This window comes from Eucyclogobius newberryi, unplaced genomic scaffold, assembly GCF_026437365.1.
Source record: "Eucyclogobius newberryi isolate DKJ021-1_F unplaced genomic scaffold, fEucNew1.0.hap1 SCAF_10, whole genome shotgun sequence".
Taxonomy (NCBI): Eukaryota; Metazoa; Chordata; class Actinopteri; order Gobiiformes; family Gobiidae; genus Eucyclogobius; species Eucyclogobius newberryi.
This window is the reverse complement of record NW_027315724.1, coordinates 6,128,557-6,156,254: the sequence shown is the minus strand read 5'-3', so window position 1 is coordinate 6,156,254 and position 27,698 is coordinate 6,128,557. Positions and strand designations below refer to the sequence as shown.

Here is a 27,698-nt window from a genome sequence, read left to right as displayed (position 1 = left end):
GAAGTAAAAACTGAAAGATGTTGCTATGACTGAGCAGAGATTATGGCTTGTTTGCAAACGGCAGTTGGGAAATATTAGACACTTGAAGGATCTGTCCCAACACTGGCACGTTCAGGACGAGCCGCTGGAGTGTGCAGGGTCCTTTAGAATGTTCTGATCTTCTCCGCGGGCTTCCCTCTGCACACAGCGAGCAACTTCAGGCAAACACTTCCCACAATGCATTTCACTGTCATAAACGGCGCAGCGTTTCTGCCCTAGCAGAGAGAGCTAACAGGAAATGTAATGGGAAAGATTGTCTCAACAATTATACTGATGATATTTTAAATAAATATGTGACTGTCCAGCAACAACGCTGTAGAAACATTTTGCTTGTTCACATTTGTTTGTGGCCAATTCAGCAAATGATCCAAACTAAACCGAGCTGTGGCTTTGTGATTGAATTATCTGCGGTTCAACACCACTCAAAGCTGTTTTACGCTGCTGTTTTTCTTTGCCACATTCACAACGCTCTGACGTGGACCGTCCCAATTCTCCTGTTTACCTCCTGCTCCCTTGTCCCCTTGTGCCCTCACCTCACGTCAGTCAAGTGTGTAGTGCGAGTATTGGGACAGGGCCCGACTCTCCCCTCAACACACAACACAGGAGCAGCTTATTTAAGAAGAGAAAGAGAAACCCACTGTCTCAGTGAGTAAATGTGAGTGTTGTGGCAGTGCACAGTGGCACTTTTTTTTCCTTTTACCTGTCAAGTACAAACAAAATATTTTGAATTATATTTTAGATATTTTTTATTTATCAAACTGTAGCAGCACTTTTGCATTTTAGTTGTGTTTTTGTAGGTCCTACAGGAAAACGTATCATTTCACACTGCAGAATGATGTGATGTCCTCTGCGTAAACTATATATCAGCAGTTTTCAGACTTTATAAGGCCAGGGACCCCTTATCGGAAATAACATTTTAAATAAAAAAAGTTAAAATCATATTTATAACCACATTTGGATGAAAGATGAATTTGTCACAGTCATTATTTTACTGGTGTAGTTGTTTCCATCAAATACGGTTTATGTTTGCGATTGTTTATCATAAGAAATAGTTTTCAGTTTTGTGGGACCCCCGGCACATGGCCCAGGGACCCCCAGGGCTTTCCAGACGACACTTTGACAACTGCTTCATATATCTCTTTTAACATGGCCATAAACACACCATCTCACATAGGACAAACTCTGCAGTGTGTCTACAAGCGTTAGTATAGAATCCAGAGTGATATTTCCTCGATGCATATGATTAGCATGTGATTAGAGACCAACAACAAGATGTAAATGAGGCCTCAGCTTCTATTTGAGTTCAAATGGACTCTACGTTCTCTCCACTCTCTCTATGTGACATGGAAGGCTTGATGAGTCCCAAACCCCGTGCCCTAGATGTTAGTTTCATCCTCAGTTTTGGCACATTGCAGCCTGCGCCCATGAGCAGCACCACGAACAAGGCGCCCTCAGTTTGGACTTTGAGGAAAAAAGGCATTCACGTTTAAATCCTTCGGGGTTTCTAAAGGTCTTTCCAAATAAATCACTAACACCAATAGTGACCTATTGTTGGTCTAATTTGTAAGGACACATTTTAGCAGTATAATAGGGGAAATGGACAAATATTGTTTTCTGGTGGAGGGTGGCTCAGCGGTTTGAGCTCTGGCCTCAGAAAGATGAAGGAGGTCCTGGGTTCGACTCCTGGACAGAGCAGGGCCTTTCTGTGTAGAGTTTGCCTGTTCTCCCTGTGTCTGTGGGTGTCCTCTGGGTGCTCTGGTTTGCCCTACTGCTAATACATGTACAAAAGGGTCCTCCTCTCTGGGGCCAGGACTCCCCTGCAAATGAGATTCTTGAGGACTATTCTGAATAAATAAAGGTCAATAAATAAATTAAATCATGTGATGTAAAACACCCTTGTCCAGGTGACTACCCTTGAATGCTAAGCCTCTATGGAACATTAGTGGATGAATAAAGCATCACATTGACATTACTGTGACTCAGACATACAGTATATAAAGATGACTCTCCAATAAAAACTAACTAGAAAGCGAGCTAACTTATAGGCCTATAATTAATTGGCCTCTGAAATTCTGCCTGCAAATTTAGTTTTTAGTGTCAGGGGAAGCATTGGCTGGCTTGTGACTGTCAACGTATTTGCTGATTGGCTAATCCAATCCTTTTCCTTTGGTTACGTCCATCTTGTCTTCAGTTGTGATATTCACTTTACTCCAGAAGCCCGTCCGGGCGCCTCCATGCGATGTAATCCTCCTTCCGGTTGTATTAGTAACACAAGGCTTCAGACCTGAATCCAGAATCGGTGCATAGTTGACTTGTTGGTCACATGAACATAGGATATTTTACACAAACCATACTACTTTAAAGCATATTTTAGTAGCCAGACCTTTCCCACATTCTCCTTTTAAGCCAAAGGAGATCCTGCTCGACCGGAAGTGCGATTACAACGGAAGTGCCGATCCGTGGCAAAAAGAGGCAAAAGTGGACGGGGCAGAATAAGGATTCATGCAAGCCACTGGATTGGCTTGCAAGGGCCAAACCTTGGCCCTAACACAGGCCCACCACGAGACAGGAAGAAATGCAACCAATCAGAGGCCGCCTGCCATCCTGGATTTGTGTCCTGCATTATTCATTGAGCGTTATCATGTGATATATCTCCTTAACTGTGTGTAAAAAGCAATATACACGTTGGCTACACAATTTTCAAACATGTAAAACATGCACTTAACATGCTACTGCGGATGTGGTTTATGCTACCTGCAAATGACAGAAAACTACAGACTTGTTTGGAGACATAATTGTCTCCGTTTGTGTGGAGCGCGATGTCATAGAACGTGGAATAGAGCAAACATTGTTTTGAATGAAAATGTACATTTTACTGAGCTGATATTAAAGGCGTACTATGTACTTTTCTGGGGTATGGGGCCGCCACCTGAATGTCTCCATGGAGATGTTATTGCATTGCTTGGATTGTTTCACTTTATCTCCATGGAGACAAGCCAGTGAGTCCACTAGGCCAGATTAAGTCATATCTGTGGAGAGGCGAGCATGCTCACACTAACAATGCATGTGGAACATTTTGGGCCCGTCACACGTGTGTCACACTCTCTCTCTGTGGTAAAACAGCTTTTGAATGAGTTTGTGGAGTTGATCTGCTCGTGGTTTCTCTGCATTTGAAACAATCAGCAGCTGCTTTGCTCTAGCTCCAGTTCCAGCTTCATCTTATGCCACATTTCGAGGACTTTTTCCCCATTGACTTTTTCCTCATCTGTTTTAAATTGTTAATCGCTATGGCAACTGTCCTACTTTCTCATCCTTAATTGCTCATTTGCATTCATTTCAAGTCACTACTAGTCTGTAAAAAGACACATCTGATGCACTGAGGACAAACAGCAAAGGCACTAAGAAAAAACATTTATGTTAAATATCATAAATATTCATCTTCAGAGGGAAAGATTACATGGAAAACTTCCCTCCATACTACGACCCCAAGTACTTAAGTAAGAGTATTCAAGTACATGTTTAAAATGTTACTATTAGAATAAAAAGTAAAATTATTTCACACAGATTTTGGATAAATATTAAAGCGTAAAATATAGTTATCTTGAGTTTTTTGTCAACTTTTCAAAATTTCTAGAATTTGTATGTGTATTTTAGTTTTTCTCAAAGCCAAGACTTGAACTCAAAACCAGGAGGTCACCATGAACGTGCTAAAAATAACACTTCAAACACACAAAAGTACTTTTTCGTTTTAGAAAGTACAGATACCAAAAATAGAAAGTATCCACTGTAAAAACCACAAGGTGGGTGAAGTGTCTTGCTCATGGACAGGACTTTTTTCATAAAAGCTATTATGTCCGGCGTGAGAATTTAGGTCACGTAACTGAGCCAGAAGAGGGAAAGTTCAGGCGGAGGCAGATTAAATCATCTCTGGCAGGTTTTATTTCTGTGCCGCAAGAAAAACAAGGTTATGCAATTGTCAACAACTGCCGCCGCCGCAACCTTCAAATCGGGAATTAGGATGAGACAAGTGGTCGAGATTTGAGGATTAACTGGTGATACTAATGCTGACTTGTACTGCCTGGTTGCGTCCACAGGGGGCATCTTTGAGACGCTGGAGAACGACCCCATCGGAGTGGAGGAGCTGGCCTTCAAGTTCGCCGTCACAAATATTAACCGTAACCGGACGCTCATGCCAAACACCACGCTGACCTACGACATTCAGAGGATCAACCTGTTCGACAGCTTCGAGGCTTCGAGGAGAGGTGAGGACCGACCGCATCAAAGTATTTCATCTATGTACTGGGACTCTGCAAGGTCAAAGGTTAAAAGTGTCATTGAAATCCATGAATGCAATGGACAAAAACTGGGAAAGAAAAAGTATTTTACCCATTTTCATGTTGAAAGTAAGTTGGACTTCATTGGATCAGTGGTGGAAGAAGTACTCATTATCATTAAATATGTAACAGAACAGAAATAGGTGCAAAAAAATACTAAAAGTAGAATTTATGAAAATATACTTAAGTAAAAGTCTTGAAGTAGATGTTTGAAATGTACTATTTTGCTCATATTTTTCATAACTAAAAAAGCTTAAAATGTGGAGGTCTTGAAAAATGATTTCTCAATGTTTCTAGACTATTTATATGTATATTTTGTTTGCTCAAAGCCAAGACATGACTTTAACATCTCCAGCATGTGAATGTGCCAAAAAACAAAACTCAAACCATACGGAAAGTACTTTTTACTTTTCAGTCCTTTTCTGAAATGTAGTGGAGTAAAAAGTACAGATACTGGTACATAATCTCAAATGTAATGAAGTAAAAAAAAGTATCCATTGTAAAAAAAATACTTAAGTAAAGTACAGTACTTTTTTATCACTACATTGGAGTAGAAAAAGCTTCAGTTGTAGTCACCTGGACTCAGTTTGAAAAAATATACTTTTTTAAAATATTTTTTCAAACTGAGTCCAGATGACTACAACTGAAGCTTTTTCTACTATGGAACACGCCTGGACGAATGAGAGATTACACCGACACTACATTGGAGGTTGTGAGGTTTTATTCAATTAAAACCCCATGGTGTAACTAAAATAATAGCATTTTTTAAGATTATATTATTATATTATTATTTCTGTGAGTGGCTCGCATCTCCACAAACCTGACTTGTACTTGGCCTCCTTCTGCTTGTTTCCATGGAAATGTTTCTTTTGCTATATTATATCCAACAGTATGTCATCAAATGTATAAAGAATGTTCTGGAGTGTTTTAACGTTCTATGTCCATGGACTCCTGCAGGTGGCGTGCCACCTCTGGAAAGTTACATACTGTTACTTTTTGACAAATTGACATTGATATTGGAAACAACAGTTAAACTGGTTCTGTATTATAAATCTGCAGATTTGTATCGTAACTGAATCTAAATCACTCTATGAATGGTCGGAATTAGCGACTTGCAGATATTTAAGTATTTTGCAAACATCAAATATCCTGAGTTTAAAATAGTTCAGCCACAACACAGCCCTACTGTGGTATTGATATACAGGCAACAGTATTTCAGTTGGGCTGTATGTGTACTGTTGTACAGATGTGTACTACTGTTGTACAGATGTGTACTACTGTTGTACATATGTGTACTGCTGTACAGATGTGTACTACTGTTGTACAGATGTGTACTACTGTTGTACAGATGTGTACTACTGTTGTACATATGTGTACTGTTGTACAGATGTGTACTACTGTTGTACAGATGTGTACTGTTGTACATATGTGTACTGTTGTACAGATGTGTACTACTGTTGTACAGATGTGTATTACTGTTGTACATATGTGTACTGTTGTACATATGTGTACTGTTGTACATATGTGTACTACTGTTGTACATATGTGTACTGTTGTACATATGTGTACTGTGTTGTACATATGTGTACTACTGTTGTACATATGTGTACTGTTGTACATATGTGTACTACTGTTGTACATATGTGTACTACTGTTGTACATATGTGTACTGTTGTACATATGTGTACTGTTGTACATATGTGTACTACTGTTGTACAGATGTGTACTACTGTTGTACATATGTGTACTATTGTACATATGTGTACTGTTGTACATATGTGTACTGTTGTACATATGTGTACTACTGGTATACATATGTGTACTGTTGTACATATGTGTACTACTGTTGTACATATGTGTACTGTTGTACATATGTGTACTACTGTTGTACATATGTGTACTGTTGTACATATGTGTACTACTGTTGTACATATGTGTACTGTGTTGTACATATGTGTACTGTTGTACATATGTGTACTGTTGTACATATGTGTACTACTGTTGTACATTATGTGTACTACAGGCGTCTTACCAAAAGGGAACAGATGAAACTCGTGGACAAAAACAGAAGGTAATATCCAGGGCAGAGACGAGGCAGGTCGGGGACAGACGAGGTCAGCAGCAGGGGATAAGTCCAGGGAAAAACAGGGGAAAAATATCCCTTTAATTGGAAGTCAATGGGGCTGTTTCTATTACTACACTGTTTTATATACATTTTGTCGTTTAGATTGAACAAAATGTTAAATAATGATCTACGTATGTTACACAACTACAACTGAATCTTTTTGTACTATTTCTACAAACTGGAAAAATATTATATTTATAAAAGTAGTATATAATCACTTTATATTACACTAAATGTTTGTTAGAGGTTTGAGGTTTTGAAGGAATTGTAAATGTGCATTGCTAATGGAAAATGTGTTCGACACAGTTTAAACATTTATTTATCAAAATAAAGGTGTATTTATTCTTAAATATTTATCCAAATAATGACTAATAAAATGTATGTAAATTAGGTGTACCGTGGCGCATTTTACAGTGTGGTTGTATTATTGCACCAAAAATGTACACTTACTGTGGGGGCTTGTAACTCCACAAACCTGACTCATACTTTGCCTTCTGCTTTTTTCCATGGAAATATTGTTCCCTTGACTATAATATTCCAGGGTATGGCATGAAACGTATACGCGCTTGGGTAGATACGTTTACGTTTTTTATTTTCTATTTCCCTGAAACGAGGCAGGTGAAGTGCAACCTTTTCTTTTCCATAAATTGAATACATATATTGTAATATGAATGACACCTCTCTGCTCCTCCCAGCCTGTGACCAGTTGGCGTTGGGCGTGGGCGCGGTCTTCGGCCCCTCTCACAGCTCCTCGGTCAGTGCGGTCCAGTCCATCTGCAACGCTCTGGAGGTGCCACACATCCAGACCCGCTGGAAGCACCCGTCTGTGGACAACAAGGACAGCTTCTACATCAACCTGTTCCCCGAGTACGCCTCCATCAGCCGCGCCGTGCTGGACATCGTGCAGTTCTACAAGTGGAAGGCCGTGACCGTGGTCTACGAGGACGCCACGGGTGAGTGTGATGCAGCTTGTGTAGGTGTCTTTTCCAGTCCTTTACACTTTTGAATTCTCTGAAGGTGACGAGACTGGACAGTGTGCATATGTGGGCCTATGTTGTGCTGTACTTATCCTCAGAGGTTGAATTTTATGTCTTTGGACTTGTAAATTCACACTGGAACATCCTAACACCAATTTCTACTTTAAATATTGATAGCACTGTGTTATTTTCCCATATTTTCCCATATACAGGAGAGTCTAAGGACAGAGGACCCTGGGACATCGTCCCTCGCCACCACAGACATTGTCTGACTTCATCGCCACCACAGACATTGTTGATTCATTTCTCCCTGTGGCCCTCAGAGGCAACTGTTGTTGTGATTTTGGGCCTTACAAAAATAAATTGATTTGATTTGATTTGATTTGATTTGATTTGATATTTTTTGGGTTATACAGCGCTCCTGAATAAAAGCCAAGACAACAACATTTTCAAAGAACAGATAAATTGTACATATACGGGCCCCACCTGTCAATAAGCCACAGGTGGCAATGTTGTAACATGAGATATTTACACATATAGTACACGGTAGTGATGCACCGGTTGTTTTTTGAACCGGGTCTAATTAGACTAGTTTCTCAGTGAATATGAGTTGGATTGGAATAAAACACACAGCATTTTGAAGATCACAGCTGTCCCTACTGTCCCCTCTGTCCCTACTGTCCCCTCTGTCCCTACTGTCCCCTTTGTCCCTACTGTCCCCTCTGTCCCTACTGTCCCCTCTGTCCTTGATGACTCTGTGTGAGCTGATTTACCTGTCTCTGTGTCTTCACATCTGGTTCATCTGAGCTTGTACTTAGCGAGTGAGTGCTGTAACATTTGTGAGATGATATTCACACAGAAATATTGTCAGGTCTGCCAGAGAAAGTCTCATTTCAATACGGCAGGTTCTAAACTGCAGACTGCCGTATATCGCATGTCCGCGCTCCTCGTGTATCTTTGCGTTTCGCCGCGTCTAGATTCACTTCCTCATTAGACTAATTTCTTTGTGAATATGAGTCTTATTGTAATAAAACACACAGCGTTTTGAAGCTTAAAATATAGAGGACACGACGTGTCCCCTGGACAGTGACCACGGAAGTCTTCTTCTACAGTGTGTCAAACGTTGGCCCTTCCTGCTAGAGCGCCCCCCAGTGGCCGTAAAAATCTATAAATTAGACGCACCTTTGTATGTGCCGCAGGGTTCAAAGTGTGGGGAAAATGTAGCAGCTATAGTCCGAAAAGTAAGAGAGTTTCTCTCTTATGTCCACTGAAGTTATGAAGTTACTACAGTTATGCTAATGTTGCTAACGTCCACATTGAGCTAATGCTCATTAACCCATTTCCTTTGCATAATGCTAAATTCACTTTAAAACTTTGATTCATAACTTACAAATGTATTTAAGTTAAACATTCAATGTACTGGATCCACATTTTGCTTGATTTGAACTCTCCTGGATTTCCTGGATCCTCAAAGCAAGTTATATTTGTGAATTGTGTTCATTGACAATGGCAATAAACCGTTTCTGATTCTGATACTGATTTTATTATTTGAGCCGTTACAGTACATAAACTGTAATGTACTTTTCCCAACTGTCCACGGAAACTCAGAAAAGTTCTCTCCGAGGTCCGAGTTCTGACCTCTGAAGTCTCATTATACGCCCACATTGCATTGGAAACAAGTAGCTGTTGATTTGTGCAGAGCCTATGAGATCTTTAATGTTTGTGAGTTCAAATGAATGCAGGTTGATGAATGCATTTATGACTGTTATGGCACTAAAAGCTTTCTAATGAAGTTTGAAACTGTTCTCTGAAAAGTGCAGGGGGATTTAGGGCAGTGGTTATCAAACCTGAGGGCACATGATTTTTACACCACTAAACCTAAAGTAAGTTTTTTAATCTGTCCAACTCGTCCCGAGTTCTCTCAAACCCTGGGAAATCCAGCCTTCATTTTCGAGTGTTTGCGCAGCTTTAGAACAGATTTTTTCAAACGGAAAATGAAACTGGAGTGACCCTCAGACCCCCCCATTTTTCAATGTTGCCTGTTTCTGTTTGTGGTGTTGGATGTTCTTACACTGAATATATTATGTTTTCATCTATTCAGTTTTGACATTCATATGCACAAGCATGCATAGAAACAAATCTTAGACATATAATAATAAAATACTGTACTTAAAAGTCATTTAAAAAGTACATAGGTACATAAGTTTATAGTATACATCCACATATATCCATACATCTAGTTTTCTAATGTTAACCAAGGGTAAAAAAGCTGTATTACCAGTGAAATTACATCAAGTACTGAAGCTCTAAGGAGACAGAATATGTGTTAATTAATATAAAATCATGTTTTGATGAGACAACAATGAAACACGGTTGGAAGTCCAGAGACATTAGCTCAGAATAAAACCTTAAGTGTTTCCTCCCTGTGTGAGTCAGGATAAAGGATAAACACATGAAGCACATTCATGATTCTTTGTGCTTCTTTGATATTTATATTGCAGGACTAATTCGGTTGCAAGAGTTGATCAAAGCTCCTTCGAGGTACAGCATCAAGATCAAGATCCGCCAGCTGCCCACAGGAAGTAAAGACGCCCGGCCTCTGCTCAAAGAGATGAAGAAGGGAAAAGAGTTCTACGTCATCTTCGACTGCTCGTACCAGACATCGGCCGACGTGCTCAAACAGGTCAGATAATGAAGGACCAGTGGTACATTTATGGCTCACCTCCATCTTAGAACACCAATTAGTCCAGAAGTGAAGGGTGTTTGAATCCAGTGCTGTCCGTATCATGAGGAAGCAGCCGCCGCAGTCACACTTCAGTCAAACCATTCTTGGTGTGAAAAGTTGGCTCGCAGATGGAACTATTTCCCTTGTGAATCAAAGTGAATGTGTGAGCGTCTTCTCTATTAACGACTGAATACGAGTGGGGTTTGGGATTAAACTTACAGGAAAGGTAGACAAGTTTAACGAACTGATGAAAACCATAGAGCCAGAAAATGTGCCACTTCATTTGAGTTCATCACAGCTCTGTTCAGATTTAAGGAGCTGTAAGATGTTTGTTATCAAGTGCACTAGTTGTATATGTGTGATTATATCATTTGTGGATTAGTAAATGTAATGTAGGGATGCACAATATATCTCACTCATCTAAATGGAATTATAATACTTTTGTTTATTTATTTTTCCAAAATGTGTCACTTCCAACCGACCAATGAAGAAAGAAGAATAAGAAGAAGAAAAAGAGCAATTAGGCTAAAAATGTGGCTTCATGTTTCAGTGCCAATGTGTCCAATGTTGGCTCCATAAACCTTGTGAAAGTGAATGTATTATGACATTATTTTTGATATTGTTAACTGTGACGTATTTTAATTTCCTTTTTTAATATATATATATATATATATTCTCGGACCAGACCCACATCACATGATCCCTCTGGGTGGAGTCTGCATGTTCTCCCCGTGTTACCGTGGGTTCTCTCCGGGTTCTTCGGCTCCTCCCACCGTCCAAAGACATGATGTGTTAGGCAAAATTGGTGACTCTAAATTGACCCTAGTGAATGAATGAGAGTGAATAGTGTCTGTAATGTCTATGTCTCTGTGTTTGGCCCTGCGACAAGTTGGCCACTGTCCAGGGTGTCAAAGTCACTGGGACAGGCTCCAGTCACCCGCGACCCTGAAAGGGAACAAGCGGTAGAAAATGGATGGATGGATGGATATATATATATATAATACTAAAACAAATAGTGTCTTTTTCTTGTTGCCTTTTGCACAAGAAAAGTGGTATTGTAGAGCATTAGGAAACATAACGCTGAGGAGGTGGTTTGTGATCACTTCGGACACTACATTTAAACAACATTTAACCAGCGTGTCGTTCCTGTGCAGATCCTGTCCATGGGCATGATGACGGAGTATTACCACTACTTTTTCACCACGCTGGTGAGTAAACAAACAGAACAAGACAAGCTCTGTGTCATTTAAGAAACCCAGAGGACTTTACTTGTACTGGAGTTGCCTTACACAGTAGATTTAGGAAAACACAATAAAATATGGGTTTATGAGAGTTGACTTGTCAAAATATGATTTCTATTGCACATTGAGACTTTTTGAATACATTATCAACCAAATAAAGGAGTAAATATGGTGACTGAAGGCTTCTAGATAGAAAATATGTACAGTTTGGATTCAGCTGATTTTAGATTTAGTGTATTTTTTATCAGTTAACACATTTTTTATTGGGAATATAAGTATTTATTCAGACACCTTCAAAGAGAAGACAGAATTAGATTTTGTGAGTGAAATAACAGTTTTCCTGCCTGTTCACATACAAATATGCAGTTAGCTTCTTCTTTTCTAGTTATTTTTACATGAATTCCTGTCGGTTTGTGGTCTTGTGTGTGGTTTGATTTAGTTTAGAAAGTCTTAGCCCTGTTTTAGTCCAGCAATCCACGTTCACAGAAAGTTAAAAGTACCATTTTAAAAAGTAATCAAAGTATCTTAAACAATACTTTCCAAAGCCAAATTAAATGCAATCACAACAGTATGACTCCATTCCTCCTCAATGAAATCCACTCGCAGAAGAAGATAGTAACAAAATAAAAGAGAGTCTGTTTATGCAATTGAACTCTTCTTTTCTTTAGCCCTAGAACACAGCTTTATGTTTAACTGTTTTATTTGATATTGCTTGCAAAAAAGCCTTTCCTTTCCACCGTCTGAAAAACACTGATTTGACACTGCTAAAACGGCTTCTATCTCGTGACACAAGTGGCTTTATTTATTTATTTCCTGCTGTGAATTGGGCCGCTAACCCACAAAAGTCACCATGTCGAAGTCAAACTGATGTGTTTTGTAATACTTGGCATAAATTCCAAAGCGCTCCAGTTTTTAATCAAGCGTTTCTTTATCCAGATCACTAGGTCATATCCCCCCAAAAAACAATTTTCTGAAATGGATAGTGATGTAAGAGTACAAATCTCATTGAACTGTATTATTTCAGTATTGCGCTTCTCTGTTGTTCATTATGCAAGTGAAAGAAATACTTTTTCAACATTGTAACTTCAGACACAAATAAAGGGAGCAAAGACAGAAGGGGAAGAGTTTCAGTGGAATTTGGAGTTTGGTGAAGGTGTATGGACTTAAAAACATGAAGGAAATCTGAGCTTTTTCGTAGTTGAGTGAACAAAATGAATCAAACCATAACACCAGGTTTGTGACCAGTGTTCATTCAGCGACTAAAATATAAAAAAAATAAGTACAAGTAAGCATACTGACTAAAACTATGTCTAAAATAAATACACTATTGATGAATCAAACTGTGACTAAAAGTAGATGTTTTCTTTCAACTAACTGCATCAAATCATAAAAACTAAACATAGATGAATGAAAGAAATGAGAGGATTCTACTTTTCATTCCTAGAGGTCCAAGGCAGACCATAAACGATCTCACCATCTAGAAAGGATTTAACTGACTAAATTAAGTGAGTAAACATTTCGTCAACTAAAACTAAAACTAAATATTTGATTAAATCTGGAAAATAATTGTATTCAAAAGACTAAAACTCAGTATTTTCACTGTTAGAAAAAGTGTTAAAGTGCCCATGACATGTTTTTATGATTTTCTAATTTTGACTTTATTTGGTGTGTTTATAGCTGATGTACAAATAAATTATTGTTTTACACCAATCAAGTAGGTATTTGTGGAACAAAGTCGAAAAAGCTGTAGAAAATGACAGGAAGTGACATCACACTAGGGACACTCGTTCCAGACAACGTTTATGCAGAATTTACACAAAATAAACTACTTTTTTGACGCTCTAAACATGACTCAACAAAATAAAGGTGCTCTTATATATTTTCATTTATGTATTTCTTTTCTTTTTTTTTTATTTACTGGGTAATTCCCAGTGTGATGTCATCAATTACAAACAGGAAGTGAAATTATAAACCTAAATAATTTGCTTTTCTGGGATAACATTTTTATAATTTTTCGCAAAATCTTAAACATGTAAAACTTAACTGCATTTTAATTCAATGAGTCGTCCAAATTGTCATAGGCACTTTAAGCATGTCCTATTTCTCTTTTTGCCTTGAAATTCTAAATAAATTTGGAATTTTGCTAAAAATTATAAAAGCTTTATCATAGAATTGCACATTTTTAGGTTTATCTGTTTGTAATTGATGACATCACACTAGGAAATTACAATTACAATCACATTAAAAAAAAATGTGTTTTATAAAAAAGTAATGCAGTGTATTTGCTCATTATACAAAAAATTCTTGCCTTGTTTTGTCTGGAGAAAAATGTCTTCTTTGCACATGAACCGTCTTAGCATTTTGGATGGAATGTGTCTTATTTATGACACCCGTAGTACGTAGGGGGAGGCCATTTTAGACCTCAGCTCTACTTTCTGTCATTTTTGTTTTTTTCTTCTTGACAGGTTTAAACTGTGTGAACATGTTTTTACCACAAGGACAATTGAGAGTCAAATGTAGCAAACCATGAGAATCCGTCCTACTCTTTAAAGTGTGTCCTCTGAAGTGCCCTGTCATCCCTGCCACGCCCTGTCATCCCTGCCACCGCCTCGTAGAACCTGCAGCTTTCTTTCTCCTCCTGCAGGACCTGTTTTCCTTGGACCTGGAGCCGTATCGCTACAGCGGCGTGAACATGACGGGCTTCAGGCTGCTCAACATCGACAACCCGCAGGTGGCGTCGGTGGTGGAGCGCTGGTCCATGGAGAGGATGCAGGCCCCGTCCAAAGTGGAGCTGGGCATGATGGAGGGCATGATGACGGTGAGGGAAACACCACTGCAGTATTTGGACTCAGAGTGAAGGAAATGTCATGTACTTTGGGATATTCTGGGTAACTAGGTTTTTTTTTAAGTCAAAACAAGGTTCCGATACACAGTTTTTTCCCCCTCGCCCTTATTTTACTCAATGTTGTGTTGCAACTGGGGCTCGGCCGCTCAGAAAAGTGCTGTTTTCACTCGTTTCTAGGCTGTTTAGATCAATAAACAAAATGTAAATGTGCTTTTGTTATAGTTCAGTACTGCATATCTCATAAAAGCATAATATGTCAACTCTAAGAAAACTGGTGAGGCAATCAATATGAATAATGAGATAAATAATATTATCCGATTTTATTTTTTGTAAATAACATGATAACTTGCCACTATATTTTTGTGTTTGTGTTGACTTTGAATTGTTATTGAAGAGTGAATATTTTTTCAGTATTTTTTTCCCCGCAGTGACCTCTATTTTACCAGTTAAAAACTTTATATAAGTGTGTCATCCTTTCATTACATTTCACACGGACTGGTCTGGATTATGGATGGATGGATTTCAAGATCCTAGAAAATCCTTCTCCTTAAAATAAAATTACAAATACAAGTAAAATCTACAAATACAGTAGATTCAATTTTTGCAGTGTAGACATGATACCCCCCCTCAGTGACACTCTCTGACCTGTCTCTCTGACCTGTCTCCCCCCCTCAGTGACACTCTCTGACCTGTCTCTCTGACCTGTCTCCCCCCCTCAGTGACACTCTCTGACCTGTCTCCCCCCCTCAGTGACACTCTCTGACCTGTCTCTCTGACCTGTCTCCCCCCCTCAGTGACACTCTCTGACCTGTCTCCCCCCCTCAGTGACACTCTCTGACCTGTCTCCCCCCCTCAGTGACACTCTCTGACCTGTCTCCCCCCCTCAGTGACGCTCTCTGACCTGTCTCCCCCCCTCAGTGACGCTCTCTGACCTGTCTCCCCCTCTCAGTGACACTCTCTGACCTGTCTCCCCCCCTCAGTGACGCTCTCTGACCTGTCTCCCCCCCTCAGTGACGCTCTCTGACCTGTCTCCCCCTCTCAGTGACACTCTCTGACCTGTCTCCCCCTCTGCTCCCCGCTCTCAGTGACGCTCTCTGACCTGTCTCCCCCCCTCAGTGACGCTCTCTGACCTGTCTCCCCCTCTGCTCCCCGCTCTCAGTGACACTCTCTGACCGGTCTCGCCCTCTGCTCCCCGCTCTCAGTGACACTCTCTGACCTGTCTCGCCCTCTGCTCCCCACTCTCAGTGACACTCTCTGACCTGTCTCCCCCTCTGCTCCCCGCTCTCAGTGACACTCTCTGACCTGTCTCGCCCTCTGCTCCCTGCTCTCAGTGACACTCTCTGACCTGTCTCCCCCTCTGCTCCCCGCTCTCAGTGACACTCTCTGACCTGTCTCCCCGCTCTCAGTGACACTCTCTGACCTGTCTCCCCCTCTGCTCCCCGCTCTCAGTGACACTCTCTGACCTGTCTCCCCCTCTGCTCCTCGCTCTCAGTGACACTCTCTGACCTGTCTCCCCCTCTGCTCCCCGCTCTCAGTGACACTCTCTGACCTGTCTCGCCCTCTGCTCCCCACTCTCAGTGACGCTCTCTGACCTGTCTCCCCCCTCAGTGACGCTCTCTGACCTGTCTCCCCCCCTCAGTGACGCTCTCTGACCTGTCTCCCCCCCTCAGTGACGCTCTCTGACCTGTCTCCCCCCCTCAGTGACGCTCTCTGACCTGTCTCCCCCTCTGCTCCCCGCTCTCAGTGACACTCTCTGACCTGTCTCGCCCTCTGCTCCCTGCTCTCAGTGACACTCTCTGACCTGTCTCCCCCTCTGCTCCCCGCTCTCAGTGACACTCTCTGACCTGTCTCCCCGCTCTCAGTGACACTCTCTGACCTGTCTCCCCCTCTGCTCCCCGCTCTCAGTGACACTCTGTGACCTGTCTCCCCCTCTGCTCCCTGCTCTCAGTGATACTCTCTGACCTGTCTCCCCCTCTGCTCCTCGCTCTCAGTAACACTCTCTGACCTGTCTCCCCCTCTGCTCCTCGCTCTCAGTGACACTCTCTGACTGTCTCCCCCTCTGCTCCTCGCTGTCAGTGACACTCTCTGACCTGTCTCCCCCTCTGCTCCTCGCTCTCAGTGACACTCTCTGACCTGTCTCCCCCTCTGCTCCCCGCTCTCAGTGACACTCTCTGACCTGTCTCCCCCTCTGCTCCCCGCTCTCAGTGACACTCTCTGACCTGTCTCCCCGCTCTCAGTGACACTCTCTGACCTGTCTCCCCCTCTGCTCCCCTCGTTCTCAGTGACACTCTCTGACCTGTCTCCCCCTCTGCTCCTCGCTCTCAGTGACACTCTCTGACCTGTCTCCCCCTCTGCTCCCCGCTCTCAGTGACACTCTCTGACCTGTCACCCCCTCTGCTCCTCGCTCTCAGTGACACTCTCTGGCCTGTCTCCCCCTCTGCTCCTCGCTCTCAGTGACACTCTCTGACCTGTCTCCCCCTCTGCTCCTCGCTCTCAGTGACACTCTCTGACCTGTCTCCCCCTCTGCTCCCCGCTCTCAGTGACACTCTCTGACCTGTCTCCCCGCTCTCAGTGACACTCTCTGACCTGTCTCCCCCTCTGCTCCCCGCTCTCAGTGACACTCTCTGACCTGTCTCCCCCTCTGCTCCTCGCTCTCAGTGATACTCTCTGACCTGTCTCCCCCTCTGCTCCTCGCTCTCAGTGACACTCTCTGACCTGTCTCCCTTTCTGCTCCTCGCTCTCAGTGACATTCTCTGACCTGTCTCCCCCTCTGCTCCTTGCTCTCAGTGACACTCTCTGACCTGTCTCCCCGCTCTCAGTGATACTCTCTGACCTGTCTCGCCCTCTGCTCCCCGCTCTCAGTGACACTCTCTGACCTGTCTCCCCCTCTGCTCCCCGCTCTCAGTGACACTCTGTGACCTGTCTCCCCCTCTGCTCCCTGCTCTCAGTGATACTCTCTGACCTGTCCCCCCCTCTGCTCCTCGCTCTCAGTGACACTCTCTGACCTGTCTCCCCCTCTGCTCCTTTCTCTCAGTGACAATCTCTGACCTGTCTCTCCCTCTGCTCCTCGCTCTCAGTGACACTCTCTGACCTGTCTCCCCCTCTGCTCCTCGCTCTCAGTGACACTCTCTGACTGTCTCCCCCTCTGCTCCTCGCTGTCAGTGACACTCTCTGACCTGTCTCCCCCTCTGCTCCTCGCTCTCAGTGACACTCTCTGACCTGTCTCCCCCTCTGCTCCCCGCTCTCAGTGACACTCTCTGACCTGTCTCCCCCTCTGCTCCCCGCTCTCAGTGACACTCTCTGACCTGTCTCCCCGCTCTCAGTGACACTCTCTGACCTGTCTCCCCCTCTGCTCCCCGCTCTCAGTGACACTCTCTGACCTGTCTCCCCCTCTGCTCCTCGCTCTCAGTGATACTCTCTGACCTGTCTCCCCCTCTGCTCCTCGCTCTCAGTGACACTCTCTGACCTGTCTCCCTTTCTGCTCCTCGCTCTCAGTGACATTCTCTGACCTGTCTCCCCCTCTGCTCCTTGCTCTCAGTGACACTCTCTGACCTGTCTCCCCGCTCTCAGTGATACTCTCTGACCTGTCTCGCCCTCTGCTCCCCGCTCTCAGTGACACTCTCTGACCTGTCTCCCCCTCTGCTCCCCGCTCTCAGTGACACTCTGTGACCTGTCTCCCCCTCTGCTCCCTGCTCTCAGTGATACTCTCTGACCTGTCCCCCCCTCTGCTCCTCGCTCTCAGTGACACTCTCTGACCTGTCTCCCCCTCTGCTCCTTTCTCTCAGTGACAATCTCTGACCTGTCTCTCCCTCTGCTCCTCGCTCTCAGTGACACTCTCTGACCTGTCTCCCCCTCTGCTCCTCGCTCTCAGTGACACTCTCTGACCTGTCTCCCCCTCTGCTCCCCGCTCTCAGTGACACTCTCTGACCTGTCTCCCCCTCTGCTCCCCGCTCTCAGTGACACTCTCTGACCTGTCTCCCCGCTCTCAGTGACACTCTCTGACCTGTCTCCCCCTCTGCTCCCCGCTCTCAGTGACACTCTCTGACCTGTCTCCCCCTCTGCTCCTCGCTCTCAGTGACACTCTCTGACCTGTCTCCCCGCTCTCAGTGACACTCTCTGACCTGTCTCCCCCTCTGCTCCCCGCTCTCAGTGACACTCTCTGACCTGTCTCCCCCTCTGCTCCCCGCTCTCAGTGACACTCTCTGACCTGTCTCCCCCTCTGCTCCCCTCGTTCTCAGTGACACTCTCTGACCTGTCTCCCCCTCTGCTCCTCGCTCTCAGTGACACTCTCTGACCTGTCTCCCCCTCTGCTCCCCGCTCTCAGTGACACTCTCTGACCTGTCACCCCCTCTGCTCCTCGCTCTCAGTGACACTCTCTGGCCTGTCTCCCCCTCTGCTCCTCGCTCTCAGTGACACTCTCTGACCTGTCTCCCCCTCTGCTCCTCGCTCTCAGTGACACTCTCTGACCTGTCTCCCCCTCTGCTCCCCGCTCTCAGTGACACTCTCTGACCTGTCTCCCCGCTCTCAGTGACACTCTCTGACCTGTCTCCCCCTCTGCTCCCCGCTCTCAGTGACACTCTCTGACCTGTCTCCCCCTCTGCTCCTCGCTCTCAGTGATACTCTCTGACCTGTCTCCCCCTCTGCTCCTCGCTCTCAGTGACACTCTCTGACCTGTCTCCCTTTCTGCTCCTCGCTCTCAGTGACATTCTCTGACCTGTCTCCCCCTCTGCTCCTTGCTCTCAGTGACACTCTCTGACCTGTCTCCCCGCTCTCAGTGATACTCTCTGACCTGTCTCGCCCTCTGCTCCCCGCTCTCAGTGACACTCTCTGACCTGTCTCCCCCTCTGCTCCCCGCTCTCAGTGACACTCTGTGACCTGTCTCCCCCTCTGCTCCCTGCTCTCAGTGATACTCTCTGACCTGTCCCCCCCTCTGCTCCTCGCTCTCAGTGACACTCTCTGACCTGTCTCCCCCTCTGCTCCTTTCTCTCAGTGACAATCTCTGACCTGTCTCTCCCTCTGCTCCTCGCTCTCAGTGACACTCTCTGACCTGTCTCCCCCTCTGCTCCTCGCTCTCAGTGACACTCTCTGACCTGTCTCCCCCTCTGCTCCCCGCTCTCAGTGACACTCTCTGACCTGTCTCCCCCTCTGCTCCCCGCTCTCAGTGACACTCTCTGACCTGTCTCCCCGCTCTCAGTGACACTCTCTGACCTGTCTCCCCCTCTGCTCCCCGCTCTCAGTGACACTCTCTGACCTGTCTCCCCCTCTGCTCCTCGCTCTCAGTGACACTCTCTGACCTGTCTCCCCGCTCTCAGTGACACTCTCTGACCTGTCTCCCCCTCTGCTCCCCGCTCTCAGTGACACTCTCTGACCTGTCTCCCCCTCTGCTCCCCGCTCTCAGTGACACTCTCTGACCTGTCTCCCCCTCTGCTCCCCTCGTTCTCAGTGACACTCTCTGACCTGTCTCCCCCTCTGCTCCTCGCTCTCAGTGACACTCTCTGACCTGTCTCCCCCTCTGCTCCCCGCTCTCAGTGACACTCTCTGACCTGTCACCCCCTCTGCTCCTCGCTCTCAGTGACACTCTCTGGCCTGTCTCCCCCTCTGCTCCTCGCTCTCAGTGACACTCTCTGACCTGTCTCCCCCTCTGCTCCTCGCTCTCAGTGACCCTCTCTGACCTGTCTCCCCCTCTGCTCCCCGGCCTGCAGACTGAAGCCGCTCTGATGTATGACGCCGTGTACATGGTGGCCTCGGCCTCTCAGCGCGCCGCACAGATCACCGTCAGCTCGCTCCAGTGCCACCGACACAAGCCATGGCGCTTCGGAGGACGCTTCATGAACATGCTCAAGGACGTAAGTGCGCCCAAGGGTGACCATGGGAGACTAGAGGACTCACACTTCAGGGATCAGGGACTTTGGACGTGGACTTTACTAGTAGACAGACCGTGTCGGCTCCAAAACCTCCACTATACAATAAATACCGTGATCATAAATTCAAGGAAATTGAATAACTGGTTAATCTTGACATCTCTTGACTTGAACAAAGATGACTCGGACTCGGACTCGTAGATCACCTGGGAGACCTTTAGTCTTATGTGCCTTGGACTAGTCTTAGATGACTAGTCTTAGATAACATATAGGACTTGAGCATGAAACTTCACTGACTATAACTGGATCGTAGTAATTATTGGAGTAATTGATGGTGATCAGAGAGGCAAGAGGTGCAAAATGTTTCCCATTCATGTGCTGATTCTTAAGTGGCACATCCTTATTTGAATAATTGTATTACATTTCGGGGTAATAATGCCACTTATTGCCTCTATTTCATCTTTAAAGGTGCTGCACCTGATTTCCCTGATCTTGAAACATGAAAAACAGAAGTAGTTTGTGTTAAACCTTTTGCAGCAGCCCACATGTATTACTCACTTACAACCTACTGCCTTTTTAGCTTTCTAATTATTCACAGAGATAAGTTAAATACATAAGAGATGATCACAAACTTCACTATAACTATAAAACACAAGAGCGGCTTTTACAATAAATATATCATGGGGCAAAACAGATTTTACGTGATTACATGAAAAAAATCGGGTATAGCTCCTTTACAGCAATACTTTTACTTACTTATTTTACTTAACTTATTACTTTTGTGTGTTGTGTTACCGTAAGAAGCATGCAGTATAATTTGTTAGCCCAGTGTAGTTACTTTTCAATTAAAAACACTGATTCAGATAAACTTATGGGAGTAAACCCAGCTGTTCTGGTCATTCTTCAACAATATCGTGGGTATGATTGACAAATGGAAGAGTTGGGAGGGATAAAAACAGGGTGCTTGATGTCGCGTTGTAAGAATGACAGAGAAGACACAATAATACAGCTGGAGATCACATTTGTGTCGAGCATCTGCTGCAATGTGGTTTGTTCACAGCTAAACTTTAACTGCCACACAAACTATTACAAAATGCTTTGATAAGTTGGTGTCAATCAAGTAATTTCATTTACAAATTTGAGCGGCTTTGAGTAGTTTTGTTACTTTGGAAAAATGAACGTTTGGAAATTAAACTGTAGCATCATTCAAGAAAAGTCAGTTTGAATTGTAGGTTATGAACCAGAGTGTCACCTTTTTGATTGTCTGTCCTGAAAATCTCCATGTCCTCAATGTGTGACCAGTGTGGGCCGACCAAGACCACCAGACTGAAGATTGTGAGAAGGATTTAAAGAGAATTAAAGCCAGAGACAATCTGGACTAGAATGGTTCTGACACGGACATAAGGCCAGTGCATCTAATCGCTGCCTCTCCCCGACGACACACATGTGCCATTCACACAGACCATTTTTTATTCTGATAAAATAAAAGCTAAAGCATAACTATGTATTGCTTTTTGTGTCTTTTAAAACATATTTTGCACACTTTACGTACTGGTGTGTGATGCCAGCTTTTTCACTTTCAATTAAATTCCAATCAATTCTGAATTCACATTTACATTATTTCTTATTTGTTAGGTATTTAACTTTATTTTGTTAATTTTTTATTGCATTTATTTACAAATACAAAACAGTGACAATAGTGATAATAACAAGAACAAAACAGCAACAGACATTAGACAAAGAGAAAGAGGTATTTTACTTTTTAACTAATACATATGTTATAATTGATCAATACTACTGATAATTCAGATTATAGTCTTTCCTCACAATTACTGAAATGTCAACCATCTTTAACTCCAAGAGCTATAAGAATAGAGGGTTAATGTTTCTGAAATATTTATGAGCATGTACATGGCCTGCCCAACACTATAAAACTGTATAACTGATATATAACTGTATAACTGTATAACTGATATATAACTGTATAACTGATATATATAACTGTATAACTGATATATAACTGTATAACTGATATATAACTGTATAATTGATATATAACTGTATAACTGATGACACTATACCGTGTGTCAAAGGGGACTTTTTTTACTTATTCAGCATGTGTTTAACAGTGTTTTATGTTTTAGGAATATGGTTAAAGTTTTACTAAGCCTAGTGTACAAAACTTCTGCTTAACAATAGTATCAATATATTTAAAGAAATGATAGAAATAGGTGGTACTAAAATTATCAATATTTTGTATTGATTTGCACGCTCTTATGTGCTTTAATAAGGTTTATGAGAAACTGCATGGATGAAACAAACACAACTCCAGCTAAGTTCTTAGCAGCTAAATAGATTGATAACACTTTATATTTATACTCATATATAAATGTTTGTTAATCATTATTTAATCATTGACAAAAATAAACTAATCATTTACAAATGTTTAACATTACTTACTAATCATGAACAAAAATGAACTGATCATTAACTAATTAACATTCATTAACTAACCTTTTCTAAATATTTTGTAATAAATAACGAATCAATTAACAAAAAATAACTAATCATTGACATTATCTGGCCCTAACACTAACACTAACCTTAACCCTCATCCTAACCCTAGTAAATGATTATTACTAATCTAGTTTGTTTGTCAGTGATTAATACATATTTATAAATGCTTTGCCTTATTCGAAAGTGGTTCCACTACGTTCATTCATTCATTTTTGGCATGACGGTGGCAAGTTGAGGTACGTTTGTCCAGTCACAGAATGTGGCTTGGTGGGTGAGAAAGCCCAGATAATACATTAAATAACAGAATAAAAGCTGCCAAATAACCACATGAATTATTAGTAGTATTACGTTTGATGACACATTTTTCTTTTTAGTTTTATTTATTATTGTTCTAGTTTTATTCCATAACGTGTCATTGCATATCGGTCCTAATGTCTTTAGTTAACCGTGGTTTTAAATTTCTCTCCAGCTGTAGTTTCACTGCTGCTGAACTCACATGCACTTTAGTTACATAAGCCTATTTCCATATTCAGTCCCTGAGTCACTGGTGTTTAGCATGTTCCTCTACTGCTCTGGCTCAGGTGCAGTGGAACGGTCTGACGGGCCAGATCGTCATCAACAAAACAGACGGACTGAGGAAGGAGTTTGACCTGGACGTGATCAGCCTGAAGGAGGACGGCCTGGGGAAGGTGAGCCATGACCAGAGCCATGACCCGAGCCATGACCCGAGCCATGACCCGAGCCATGACCCGAGCCATGACCCGAGCCATGACCGAGCCATGACCCGAGCCATGACCCGAGCCGTGACACGAGCCACATCTGCTGAAGCTCCTCCAGTGACTGTGACACCAGCAGAGAACCAGAGAATATGGACTCTGGTCTGGACTCTGGTCTGGACTCTGGTCTGGACTCTAGTCTGGACTCAGGTGTTAGACTGAGCTGGACTCTGGTCTGGACTCTGGTCTGAACTCTGGTCTAGACTCAGGTCTAGACTCTGGTCTGGACTCTGGTCTGGACTCAGGTCTGGACTCTGGTCTGGACTCTGGTCTGGACTCAGGTCTGGACTCAGGTCTGGACTCAGGTCTGGACTCTGGTCTGGACTCTGGTCTGGACTCTGGTCTGAACTCTGGTCTAGACTCAGGTCTAGACTCAGGTCTGGACTCTGGTCTGGACTCAGGTCTGGACTCTGGTCTGGACTCAGGTCTGGACTCTGGTCTGGACTCAGGTCTGGACTCTGGTCTGGACTCTGGTCTAGACTCTGGTCTGAACTCTGGTCTGGACTTAGGTCTGGACTTAGGTCTGGACTCTGGTCTGGACTCTGGTCTGGACTCTGGTCTGAACTCTGGTCTAGACTCAGGTCTAGACTCTGGTCTGGACTCTGGTCTGGACTCTGGTCTGGACTCAGGTCTGGACTCTGGTCTGGACTCTGGTCTGGACTCTGGTCTGGACTCTGGTCTGGACTCAGGTGTTAGACTGAGCTGGACTCTGGTCTGGACTCAGGTCTGGACTCTGGTCTGGACTCTGGTCTGGACTGAGGTCTGGACTCTGGTCTGGACTCAGGTGTTAGACTTTAGCTCCTCACTCTAAATGAAGTCTTATATGTTAAATACTTGTCTCCACAAGCCGGTCGGAGGCCCCAATCGTCTGAACAAAGTGTGGAAGAAGGTTTGTATGGGGCCGTCCTTGTGTACTCTGACCTCTGACCCCTCTGATGTCTCTGACCCCTCCATCACCCCTCTGTTCTCTCTCTAATGCCTTTGTAGCCTTCTTACCATTTTATCCAACAAAACCTGAGAACACCTGCCAAACACCTGCCAATCCAAACACTCAACGATCATTAGGTTCCTACAAAAGAACTTATTCTGACGCCAAACGGCAACGTCTCAATCAGGATTTGTGATTTTCATAATGTCAGGATTTGTGATTCACCCAAAGTAAATTGATAGAAATAACTTTTTTTATGGTTTACATGACCGTGGTGGCATAGGTAACGCAGATGCACACTCCAGTCACAATATTGGCCTTACTATATAAAACAATTTGCCTGAAAACCAGGTGAGAAAAGGATCTGCCAAATAACCAAAAGAAAAGAAGTGATTGTAGACTGTATTGGCCAGTGCTTCATATCCTCTCTCTGATCCCTTTTCTAGTAAGATTATATCAATTTATATGTTCATTTTCAACATGACTAACTTCTAATTTGTCGTTATGTCCTAGATTGGAGTTTGGAATCCCAACACTGGCCTTAATTTGACAGAAACGAACAAAGACACTTCTACCAATGTGACGGACTCGATGGCCAACCGGACACTCATCGTGACCACTATTCTGGTAAGCTTTAGAGCCAGTACTAGCATTCTGGTGTTTACCTATGAATGAAAAATAACTTGATAGTGTAAAGGAAGTCACACATGTTATTTCACACATGTTATTTCACACATGTTATTTCACATATACATACGTCACATATTTGTTTTAATCCACTGAAACCAACATAAGGGACAAAGATCAGCCCTTTAAGTAGCACCTACACACACTCAACATTACTATCTTGAACACAACAACATTTTAGAAATATTTGGTGATATCTAATTCTGAGAAAGACATAGGCAATTTTTCTAATTATTATATATTTTTTCTAATTAGCAAGATCTCATTTACTCAAATTCTAAATAAGATCCGATGCTGGCTGTGTCCAATTTTTACATTTATATTTTCCTATTCACCTTCAATTTCTCACCTTAAGTTTTTTAATATTATGTATAGTTTGGCAGTAAATACAGCTCGCCATAAGCTGTATTTTGCCCAAACTGTCACCTCTTTTTTGTTATGTTTTTGATGATAAAAAGTCTGTGTTCATACGTGCCTGTAGGAAAACCCTTACGTGATGTATAAGAAGTCGGACAAGCCTCTGTACGGGAACGACCGATTTGAAGGCTACTGCTTGGACCTGCTGAAAGAACTGTCCAACATCCTGGGCTTCTCCTACGAGGTCAAACTGGTGTCGGACGGAAAATATGGAGCTCAGAATGACAAGGGCGAGTGGAACGGCATGGTGCGCGAACTCATCGATCATGTGAGTATGAGCGAGCCACTAAATCCAGAAACTACAGGTAACACAGGTGTTTTATGTCACTTAAAATAAATAACATATTAGGCATAACATTTAGATTAGTTGTACCTTATTTTGTGACCACATACCGATTGATTTATTGGTGTATAAAGTCTCGTTGAATGCATATATTTCTTGGTTTGAAGATTGTTGTCTTCATGCAAAACGAATGAAAAAATAAGTAAAATAATATGTCAAACGGTGAAAGAATTAAAATATTAAAAAGAACATATATGCAAAATTGCCTTTTTTGAGCTGAATTTTTCTTATACTTTTTCCTGGTTAGAAAGTCCTCTCCCCTCCGAGCGTTGAAAACACACTGTTCTGAATCTTCTCGAGCTGATTTTTATTTGTGACGTGGCTCTGAGAATCTTTTCTGCTGTTTTAGATCTATATAAATCATCACCAGACTCGTTCTGTGACTCTCTAGTCTCATCACGATCAGTACAACTGTGCGCTGAGAGCAGTGAGAGGCCAGTTTGAAACACAAGTGGAAATGTTATATTAAACAGTGTTTAATTGCCTCTGCACCATATATTTGTCATATTTGATTATACATTTAAACGGCTACAGTTCGACTAGACGGACACCAATGCGTGCAAGCCAACCTATATTTAGTGTAGCAGGAGTCACACAGGGATCCATTTTAGGCCCCGTTTTATTCTCACTTTCTGTCAATAACCTGCCTAGTGTTTGCAAAAAATGTGGTGGCAATTAATTATTCTGGTGGAATTGAGCCTAAGGTTGTCATATTTACATTTGTTTGAATGAATTATTAATATGCATTGTTTCCCCTTTATCTTCCTTCAATAAATACATTAAATTAATCTAAGTTGTCTAGCTCTCACAAACGCTCAGATGAAGACGTGAAGAAGGTTTGACCCTTGAACAGCCAATCAACTTCAACCCCAAAACATATAGTTAAACACATTGTTCTGCTTTTACAATGCACTTTATTGTGGAAAAACAATTTATGTACGAGAAAAAAGATAGGACGTAAACCCGACCTTTCCTGTTGGTTCCAGGTGGCAGATCTGGCAGTGGCCCCCCTCACCATCACGTATGTGCGGGAGAAGGTGATAGACTTCTCCAAGCCCTTCATGACCCTGGGCATCAGTATCCTGTACCACAAACCCAACGGCACCAACCCGGGCGTCTTCTCCTTCCTCAACCCGCTGTCTCCGGACATCTGGATGTACGTGCTGCTGGCCTGTCTGGGAGTCAGCTGTGTGCTCTTCGTCATCGCCAGGTACACTGATTGGGAAGATTTGTACGTTTGTCTTGTAGAAATAAATCTCTTTTCTGAAGAAGTGATGCCAAGAAGGGCCAGCAAGCTAGATTCTGTAGCTAGACTCCAGGGTTCAGAATAAGCGGTATCGCAAAATGCAACGCAATTTCTCTCAAATGCGATGCATTCGTCAGAAAAAAGTGCTTTTGTATCGCAGCTTTTGCGATACAAAAATGCGTGTTCAATTGTATAACCAAAGCGCCTAAAAGTACTGATCACTCGTCAATCGATCATCAATAACGGCCTGACACATGTAGGACGTGTTGACATGACGAGTCCCGCTGCTGTCACAGACAACGAGTCTGAAAGTGGGAGGAGCCACGTGCGGTAAAGTTGGCGTCACAGATTCGGACTTCTGAGGTCAATAACTCCTAAAGGCAAAGTTCTTTACAGATTATACACAGCCAAAATACTCAGTTACACTGCCACGTGACTGCAACCTCATTTTAAAAATCAGATGCGCATTTTGTGCGCAGCGAATCACACGGCTCCGAATGTGCAGACGGAGCCGAGACGAGTGCTTAGGGAACGTCATCAAATGTGCAGCCGGAACCAAGACGAGAGTACTTAGGAACCGTCATCAAATAGCAAAACGAAACATTGAAACATTTTATAGCTGGAATAAATAAATAGA

The 27,698-nt window shown here is 43.2% G+C and overlaps 1 protein-coding gene across 3 annotated transcripts in view; it reads left to right on the top strand.

Moving 5' to 3' along the window:
* LOC140373640 (glutamate receptor ionotropic, kainate 1) overlaps positions 1-27,698 on the top strand; it is a 54,622-nt gene that overhangs the window by 19,684 nt on the left and 7,240 nt on the right. Inside the window, exons 2-12 of one of the 3 annotated variants that reach the window (XM_072460244.1) lie at positions 4,134-4,301; positions 7,194-7,451; positions 9,977-10,158; positions 11,355-11,408; positions 14,086-14,259; positions 19,989-20,132; positions 23,246-23,353; positions 24,288-24,329; positions 24,882-24,995; positions 25,537-25,740; positions 26,802-27,025. In XM_072460244.1, the coding sequence (XP_072316345.1) occupies positions 4,134-4,301; positions 7,194-7,451; positions 9,977-10,158; positions 11,355-11,408; positions 14,086-14,259; positions 19,989-20,132; positions 23,246-23,353; positions 24,288-24,329; positions 24,882-24,995; positions 25,537-25,740; positions 26,802-27,025 (1,672 nt within the window). The remainder of the gene's footprint in view (positions 1-4,133; positions 4,302-7,193; positions 7,452-9,976; positions 10,159-11,354; positions 11,409-14,085; positions 14,260-19,988; positions 20,133-23,245; positions 23,354-24,287; positions 24,330-24,881; positions 24,996-25,536; positions 25,741-26,801; positions 27,026-27,698) is intronic. The other 2 variants (XM_072460253.1, XM_072460262.1) reach the window with 2 other exon arrangements.